The 10,054-nt window shown below is 37.6% G+C and overlaps 1 protein-coding gene and 1 pseudogene across 1 annotated transcript; one reads left to right on the top strand and one right to left on the bottom strand.

Annotated features, from left to right (window-relative positions):
- LOC120216377 (STS14 protein-like) lies at window positions 1-816 on the top strand. The gene has a single exon (XM_039213823.1). It carries the CDS (start codon window positions 145-147, stop codon window positions 661-663), a length of 519 nt encoding a protein of 172 aa, XP_039069754.1. The 5' UTR covers window positions 1-144; the 3' UTR covers window positions 664-816.
- A 609-nt stretch (window positions 817-1,425) lies between these two features.
- Window positions 1,426-10,054, bottom strand: LOC120216327 (annotated as a pseudogene).

Here is a 10,054-nt window from a genome sequence, read left to right as displayed (position 1 = left end):
CATTAAAATCCCATAATTCCACCCCGCTGCCACATTGCTCCACTTTCAAGGCAACCGCTTTGCCTGCAGAACGGACCCATCCTTGGAAGTCTATAAATTCTTTCTATTAACAGAACTCGCAAGCATAAATCTAGACAGGAGACAATGGCCAACGCCTTGCTTGCACTTCTTCTGGTTCTGGCTATTTGCCACAACACAGCCCAGGAGGCAGCAGCAGCAGCAGCAGCAGCAGCGCTGCCTAGTGCAGCCAGAGAATTCCTCGAAGCCCACAACCAAGCAAGAGCCGCAGTTGGAGTCGGACCTCTCAAGTGGAGTGAGCAACTGGCCAATGCCTCGAGCCTTCTCACAAGATACCAAAGGAACAAAATGGGTTGTCAGTTTGCCAACCTCACAGATCACAAGTTCGGAGCAAACCAGATATGGGGTAGTGGAGGACCGGTGACGCCGCGCGTGGCGGTGGATACATGGGTGAAAGAGAAGGATTACTATGACTATGCCACCAATTCTTGTGCACCAAATCACAAATGTGGGGTTTACACGCAAGTGGTTTGGAAGAACTCATCTGACCTTGGCTGCGCACAAGCTACATGCAAGGACCAAACTTCTTTAACCATTTGCTTCTATAATCCTCCTGGAAATTATGTAGGAGAGAAGCCATACTAGAAAAATCAGCTCTATATATAGCTTGTTGCAGGATCTGATCTGAAAGTTTGTGTAATTTCTTGATTCTGGATGCATGTAGGGGAACAATGTTGTATCATCCAAAATCCATACTTTGGATCTAAATAAAACCAGTTCTGGAAATGTTTTCCTGTACACATTTTTTTTGACGTCTTTATTAAGCATGATGTTGAACTTGAATCACAGGACAAGCAAAATATTATCTAATAATTTAGGTTCTGAGCAACTGAAAAGGAGCAGGTCCTTAAGCTAAAACTGATGCAGATCCACCGACAAAACAGGAGCACGGGTGTCCTCAGCAAGACTTGGATGGCACGTTGTAGCTAGTACAAATGACAGATGGTGTGAGATTTGAGCCCCACCTTGTGGATTTCACCAACATGGCAAGATATTTTTAAGTCAAATTATGATATGGGGTCACGTGCTGATGATAGAAACCAACTAAATTTAAGTCGAGAACAAGAGTTTTTGGAGCCTGGTGTTCAAGTTGAGTGATGGCTTCACTAATAGAAGTATACCAGCACAAAGTTATATACAAATCTCAATGCACATTACATAAATCACTGGTTCTTCCTCTCGCATGAGAAAAACGGACAATAACAATTACATTACAAAATGATGCTACATGGTTATATCCTACGTTTTCCCTTTTCATTTCAACTTTGTACAAGGGAAACTCCGAAATCTTCCGAAATGGAAATACTTGCAAACTGCATCATGCCGAAACACCAGTATACGGGCAAATCATCTTAGTAGTTCTTTGGATGATAGATACCTAAAGGTAAAATTGTGAGGAATCCATGCTATGCTCTTGCGTGGTTTTCCTAGTTGACAATTTTTGAAGATCCTACGAAATGATTCGGGTAAAGATTGCTGGATCATTTCGGTGACACCGGCCGGACACAACCTAGAATCCTTTGCAAACGACTACAATCTTAGGTAACAGAATTTTCTGGTCTTTTCGGACACCAAATGTGGCACGGATGTACTCTTCTTTTGCAGTTTCCAGCTCTTGAAATACTCTCTTTGGTGTGTAGGCACGGATCTAAAGAAAAGGTTAAATATAATTACAAGGCTGATAATGTTCATATAAAAAGAAGACACCATGGGAAACCAAAATTAACATCTTTCAAATGGTTCGTAGAAATCTTCTCATATGTAATATAATAGTAAGGAAAATAACATTGATGGAAGAAGAAATAGTACCGCAGGATCAGAATGGTTTCCCGAGCTAAGGGCAAAGTGTCAAAGAGGTTCCGGATGTTCAATTGCATATGCCTGCCTTTCATCTGCAGTTTTAAACTTTGTCCTTGAAGAGAGTAATAGCCGAATCCACTGCAAGCAGGAAAGCTTCATCAGCACCATCTTAAAACACGAGTTAAATCAAGCTCAATAGGCATTTCAATCTAGAGTCCAGTTTCTACAAGATCTTACCTGTCCAGGACGAGATATACGACATCCAAGGATAGTATTCTGTATCGTATCTGCACCGATGGTGTGACCCCCGATGTTATATACAGCCTGAATGGTAGAAGAGTATAAGATAACATGTACCAATCTAGTTTCATAGTTCAAGAGATGCAACAATGAGACAAGTTATTCTTACCCTCAACAGTAGAAAGAGTCTCTTCACATTGTTTTGTGGGACACCATAAGCCAGAAAAGCCTATTATGGAGGAAAAGAAAAGAAAAGACTGAATACAATCCATTCCATTAAAATTGGAATCAACACTACAATATCAGATTCTTTTCGTCAATGAGAACACCTACATGCATCACTAACGCATTGTGTATGTTTATCCAGAAAGCCAGCTTCTCTTCATGTTTCAATTTCCTAGGATCAATTTCTTCAAGTTGACAGATAAGTGACCTATAACAAAGCAATTGAATGAACGCATGAAAAACTGTGAGAGAGTTTTTTTCTTGTGACATTTTCATGCCAGAAAGACACACCTGAAGTTTTGTAGCAAATGTTCAACATCACTTAGTTTCTGACTATCTCTGAAAATCCATGGAACTTCAACCATAGTGCTATATGGTCCACTAAACTCCTTAAGTCCTTCCACATGGAAAGGGTTATCTAACTGTACATCAAAATCCGTTTTGGATCGGTGGTTCTGCAAGCTTGCAATATATATAGCAGCGATGCACTTGATCATATCCTCAGAAAGCTTGTTTGGGGTCTCTGGAACATGGTCAGAAATGCGAGTGCCAAGATGTTCAGCCAGACTGATTACATTCGATGTGTTCTGAGCATACTGTAGAGAACCAAGAAAAAGTTACAACCACAAGAAAAGATTGTCAAATTGTAATACCTATTGTAATACCTATATGAGAGATTGCTCTCCCATAAACTGAACAGTTGTTCTGAAATTTTATAAATGACTAATGGTTTATTGTGATACACTATAACCCGTAACTAACCAAAAATGCAAACTAAATCTAATAGAAATGTTCTGAGAATATTACATTCTAAAAGTAAGTTACCTCCATCAAGGACAAAGGTTGTGAATGACAGGTCCGTATGGCTTTACCCAAGTTCTCTTCCGGAGGTACAGCTCTACTTGAATATACTGAATGTTGACATCGTGAGGAATGACATCGGTGAACACCAGAATCTAATAGTTTTTCTTCTCCAAAGCCACAAGGCGCCTTGCATGAATTGTCAAGATAACCAGACTGTAGAGCTGAATTTTCAACTTTTGACGCATCATCAGGTTTGGAAACTTCCGGAAATCTCCCTCTTAGTGAATCTGTTGGTGTTTTTGTTAAAAGTCAAAGATGGGGGCAGCGTTGGGGCGTTAAAATTCAACAAAAGGCACCGAATTCGATGTCCCAATTTTTTATTAAAAATGTAATAGAATTAATTATATTTTAGTCACTGTACACTTTAAGATATTTATAAGATTAATCTCTAAGCTTTAATTATAAATATCCTTACTCATTTAGCTTCAAAATCATCACAAATCATTTCTTTCTTCTACTACTAAAGAATTTAGAGAGCTTTCTTGTGAATTGTGAGTGTTTTGTAAACACCTGTAAATTTTCCCTCTTTAGTAAAAGATCTACAGCAGTCCGAATACGTAGGTAAAATTGGTTGAACTCCGTTATCAATTTCGGGTATTATTTTTCCGCTTTTATTTCGCATTCTCATTTATCTGGTTATAGGAAAATTATTCGTTCTCGATTAATTCCCAACAACTGACATCAGAGCTTTTGGTAGTAAATTTTATCAATTTTTTTATGGTTTACTATTCATGTAAATAGTGAAATTCGGTCGGCGATACGAGTTTGTCGACGGAGGTGTTCTAATACACGGCGGTTCGCAAAAATTGTCAGAAACGATCCAAAGAAGCCAGATTCGAGTGGGAGCAATGGTTGCAGACGAAGGGAAGGTAAAAATTGAGAAGTTCAATGGTACGAATTTTGGCTTTTGGAAGATGCAGATTAAAGATTTTTTGTACCAGAAAAATCTATATCAACCTCTTTCATGAAAGCAATCAGAGGGCATGAAGAATGAAGAATGAGCTCTTCTCGACAGACAAGCCCTCGGAGTTATCCGACTGACATTGTCCCGAAATGTTGCTTTCAACATAATAAAGGAAAAGACCATGGCGAGTCTTATGTCGACTCTCTCTAGTATGTATGAGAAGGCAACAGCTTCAAACAAAGTTTACTTGATGAGGCGATTATTCAATTTGCGGATGGCGGAAGGGGCATTAGTGGCTCAACACCTAAATGAACTCAACACAATCACAACTCAGTTGAGTTCCGTGGAAATTGAATTCGATGATGAAGTTCGAGCTTTAATTCTCTTATCATCTCTACCAGACAGTTGGAATGCTACTGTTACAGTAGTCAACAACTCGTCGGGAAACAGCAAATTAAAATTCGACGATGTTTGAGATCTGGTATTAAGTGAAGAAATTCGACAAAGAGAATAGGGTTAAGCATCAAGCTCTTCAGCCTTACACACAGAGTCTACAGGGAGAACTTCAAAAAGAAATTCAAATCGTGACAGATCGAAATTCAGAACCGGAAAATCAAGAACGGGAAAGAAATATTTTACCTGTTATAATTGTGGCAAGAATTGTCACTTTAAAAAAGATTACCGAGCACTGAAGAAAGATATCAACGCATAGGAATTTGCCAACATGACAAAGGAAACATGTGATGTCATGATTCTAAATGTCAACAGTCCGATTGAATCATGCATCTTGGATTTAAGGGCATCTTTCGACTCCACCCCATGCCAAGAAATCATGGAGAACTATGTTAGTGGTGATTTTGGGAAGGTTCATCTAACTAATGATGAAACCTTGAAGATCGTTGGAAAATGAGACATCCGATTAAAGTTGCCAAACCAGACCATCTGAAAGCTAAAAAGAGTAAGACATATTCCTAGCCTCAAAAGAAATTTGATTTCTTTAGGACAACTTGATGGAGAAGGATATAGTACAACCTTTTCAGACTGTGAATGGAAGATTACCAAAGGAACACTCGTCATTGCTCGTGGTAAGAAGATTGATACTCTCTATGTAACTTTAAATTTAGAGAATATCATTATAGTAGCAGATGCTGATGGAAAATCAAACTTATGGCACCAAAGGCTTGGTCATATGAGCGAGAAAGAGATGAAGACACTTTTGTTAAAAAGAAAACTGTCGGATCTAAAGAGTGTATTACATATTTGGCAAACAAAAAAAAGTCAGTTTTGCAAAGATTGACAAGATACCCAAGGGTGAAAAGTTAGAGTTGGTTCATACTGATGTATGGGGACCATCTCCAGTTCCATCTCTTGCGGGCTCACTCTATTATATCACCTTCATCGATGATTCTATAAGAAAGGTGTAGGTTTATTTTCTTAAGAAGAAATCAGAAGTCTTTAATACCTTCAGAAAATGGAAGGCTATTGTGGAAAATGAGACTGCTTTGAAAGTCAAGCGGTTGAGGTCTGATAATGGAGGAGAGTACAGAAACAGTAGATTCAGAGATTTTTACGCAAGCAACGGGATCAAGATGGAGACAACAGTTCCCATGACACCGCAACAGAATGGCGTAGCATAGTGCATGAACATAACTCTAAATAAACGTGCCAGAAGCATGAGGATACATGCCGGATTGCCCAAATTACTATGGGCTGAAACTATCAACACTGCAGCTTACCTGATCAACCGTGGGCCTTTAGTTCCCTTAGATGGTGGAATACCAGAGGATGTTTGGAGCAAGAAATAAATAAACCTTTTACACTTAAGAGTGTTTAGTTGTATTTCTTATTTCATATAAATTCTGCTGAAAGAAGTAAACTTGATGCTTAGTCCAACAAATCCATCTTTGTTGGTTATGTTGGTGATGAGTTCGATTACCAGTTTTGGGACTACGAAAATTAAAAGATCAGAAGCAGAAATGTCATTTTCAATGAAAATGTGATGTACAAAGACAGGTCAACCGTAGAATCAAGTAGCTCCAATACCGAAGCTGAAACAAAAGAATTTGCTGAGCTTGAGGATATTTCTGGAAATGATGTTCAGATCAATCTTGAAGAAATCCAAGAAGAACCAGGCACACCAGAACTGAAACGCTCCTTCATAATTCCTAAACCAACCCAGCGTTATTCGCCTTCTTGCACTTGTGTTGATTGACAATGGTGAACCATAGTGCTATGATGAAGCAATGCAGGTGCAGGATTCAATCAAGTGGGAGTCTTCCATGAAAGATGAGATAGACTCGCTTATGTCAAATCAGACGTGAGGATTAACAAGTGGATTTACAGAATCAAAAAGAGCACGATAAAAGCAAGAGCATAAAGCAAGATTGGTTGTCAAAGGTTTTCAGCAAAAGAGGAATTGACTATAATGAATTTTCTCTCCAATCGTGAAACTGTCTACAATTACTGGTGTTGAAAATTATAACTGCAGAGAATCAACATCTTGAGCAGTTAGATGTGAAGACAGTTTTCTTTCATGGTGATTTGGAGGAAGAAATCTATATGAGGCAACCAGAAGGTTCATAAAGGCATACAAGAAAAACTTGTATGCAGGTTGAAGAAGAGCTTGTATGGTTTAAAACAGCTCCTAGACAGTAGTACAAGAAGTTTGATAGTTTGAGTAGCAGTGGTTTTACCAGATGCCAACAGATTTTTGCTATATCAAGAAGTTCGATAACTTCATTATTTATTGTTGTATGTTGATGACATGCTCGTTTCAGGATCAGACATGCAAGAGATTATAAACTTGAAGCAAAAATTGTCGAAGCAGTTTGCTATAAGGATCTGGGCGCTGCAAAGCAGTTTCTTAGGATGAGGATTAAGAGAAAAAAAGTCGACTTTGATATTATCACAGGCTTAGTATATCAACAAAGTACTCTCCAGGTTCAACATGCAAGATACTAAACCAGTAAGTACACCTTTATGTGTTCATTTTAGACTCTCCAAAGAACAGTCACCAAAGACGGAAGAAGAATGTGCACACATGGTGAAGGTGTCGTATGCCTCAGCAATTAGAAGTCTGATGTATGTCATGGTTTGTACTAGACCAGATATTGCTCATGCAGTGGAAGTTGTTAGTAGGTACATGAATAATCCGGGCAAGGTACACTAGGAAGCAGTCAAATGGATCCTCAGATATCTACGTGGTACCATAAACAAAACACTTTGTTTCAAAGGTGGAGATACGATACTGACAGGCTATGTAGATGCTGACTTAGCCGGAAATGTTGACATTAGAAGAAATACAACAAGGTATGTCTATACTCTAGGAGGTACTGCAGTGAGTTGAGTTTCTCAACTACAAAAGATAGTTGCTCTCTCCACAACTGAAACAAAATATGTCGTTTTGCAGAAGCTAGCAAGGATATGGTTTAGCTCCAAAGTTTCTTGGAAGCGTTAGGCAAGAAACAAGAAAATAATGTCTTGTATTGTGATAGTCAAAGTGTTGTCCATCTAGCGAAGAATCCGTCTTTTCATTCCAGGACAAACCATATATAATTGCAATATCTTTTATCCAGTCTCTTCTGGAAGATGATTTTAACTTGAAAAAATTAATGGAGCTCAAATCCGGCATTGATTGAGGTGTGAAGACAGATTAAAATTAGTCTTCAAGTGAGAGATTGTTAAAAGTCAAAGATGGGGGGCAACGTTGGGGCGTTAAAAATCAACAAAAGGGGCACCGAATTCGGTGCCCCAATTTTTTATTAAAAATATAATAGGACTAATTACATTTTAATCACTAGACACTTTAGGATATTTACAAAATTAGTCCTTAAGTTTCAACTATAAATACCGTTACCCATTTAACTTCAAAATCATCCTAAATCATTTTTTTCTTCCACTACTAAAGAATTTAGAGAGTTTTCTTGTGAGTTGTGAGTGTTTTGTAAACATCTGTAAATTTTCTCTTTTTAATAAAAGATCTGCAACAGTCCGGAAACGTAAGCAAAATTGGCTGAACTTCGTTATCAATTTCGGGTATTATTTTTTCGCTTTTATTTCGCATTCTCACTAATCTGATTATAGAGAAATTACTCGTTCTCGGTTAATTCCAAACAGTTTTAATCCTCACACCTTTTAGATGGCGATATAGAAGACACTTGTTGATCAAAGGCTTCCCTATACAACGAGAGAAGGCACTGTTCCGAATATACAACTTCCATTTCTAACACGGCAATTTTCTTTATTAGCTCGGTAACTGGCTGCAGAAAAGCAATGTCAATTGTCAATTGTCAAGAGGCAGGCATGAAGAACATATAAGAAGGGGCTAAAAGTAGAGCTGAAAACTAAATTTTAAGGTAAACATTGGCATAAATGAAAATTCATTAGTCCACTAAGGCTAGAAGCATTAGATCTGGGAACAATACCATTAAAACACTAAACAACAACAGAAAGTCTTAAACAACTTACTCCTTCCAAGAAAATAAGTGTTTAGAGGAACTACCTTAGTTATGGACACTGATGTTTCATTTATGTCTTCAAGGGAAGAAGTTCTATAACTCAATGCGATTTCCAATGCACGGCGAACCTCAAATTGATCTTGTAATATTTTCTCAAGCTGTAAAATCTACACAAGAGTTTTTTGGCAAGAGAAAAATAAATCATATGAGCAATAGAACTTTGTTGCTTTTGAATTGTGGCCTAATTTTGGGTCATAAAAGAGATGATTGGACCACTCCCAAATTGAATTAAGGCCCTGTGATGTCTAAAGATTAGTAAAAATGATAAAAACAAGTTTAATTTCACACCTCTTGCTTCAGAGACTTTTGGACCTCGGTGCTGGGAGCGGAAGATTGTTTCTTCTGAGTTTTAACAGAGTCCTTCATGTGCTCCATATCCTGGTAACCAGATATAGAAATCAGACCCTTTTCCAATTGTAAAAAATTCTCTAGGAGCACATTAATGTTGACAAATTAGTCCATAGCAAGAACTATTCAACTCCATTTTGATTCAGAGCTAAAAGAATAATTTAAAATAAAGAATTTTATTATATGGTTCCTTCTTTGAACCACCAACTCTTACCATCATATGCAGCAGCGAGGAGCTAAAGAGACAAAGAAAAGAACATGACAAAGGGAGGGAGGGAAAAAGAGATCCTAGAAATAAGTTATTAGTTAAAGTAACAATAAGATAATCAAATTATCATATGTTCTTAGGCTCTAAAGTCTCAAACCAAATATAGAAAGTAATATCTTACACATTACTTGTAAGAGTTAAAGGTAAAAGGGAATAATTTACCAGCTTTATACGATCTGATGCTTCAGGGGAATCATCCAAGCCATCTTCCTCAACTCTTTTCTTTCCAGAAAAGATGCCATGTGACAAAATTCAAGAATCAAAAGATAATTTTTGCTAAAGGCAAGATTTGAGGGTTGTCATTCGTAGCCCTTTCAAGCAAAAAAGGCAACCTTTTTTTTTCTTTTAACATATATCTACAAGCAAGAATACCAAGGCTTTCACCCTAACTTTTCTTTAAGCAATTCATCAATGGCATATTAATTGCAAATGTTATTGTAAGGAGAGTAAAGTAAAGTTTAATGCCAGAAGCCAAATTTCAAGTTGCTTTAGGATTTACGAAACTTCCCTTTGTTACTCCATATTTATTAGTATCACATCAAAACATTAATGACAAACCAAAACTAGGGAGTAGGGACATGGAGCCAAACTAATGAAGGAGAATTGGCAAATTCCTCTTCAGGTTTTCTACTTCTGAAAAATGCTCAAAGTTGCAAGTTTTCTCAAGCAAAACCTCATCCCATAAACCCTTCCAGTTAGAGAAAACTCATAACAGCAAAGTACAACAAAGTTGATGGAAAACTAACAAAAGATTAATAGTCACCTCTTTGATCGCTTGTGCCTTAATGATATCACTCTTATTCCCAACAT

This window comes from Hibiscus syriacus, unplaced genomic scaffold, assembly GCF_006381635.1.
Source record: "Hibiscus syriacus cultivar Baekdansim isolate YM2019G1 unplaced genomic scaffold, ASM638163v2 tig00110160_pilon, whole genome shotgun sequence".
Taxonomy (NCBI): domain Eukaryota; kingdom Viridiplantae; phylum Streptophyta; class Magnoliopsida; order Malvales; family Malvaceae; genus Hibiscus; species Hibiscus syriacus.
Note: the sequence above shows the minus strand (reverse complement) of the source record. Positions and strands in the feature narration are given on the sequence as shown.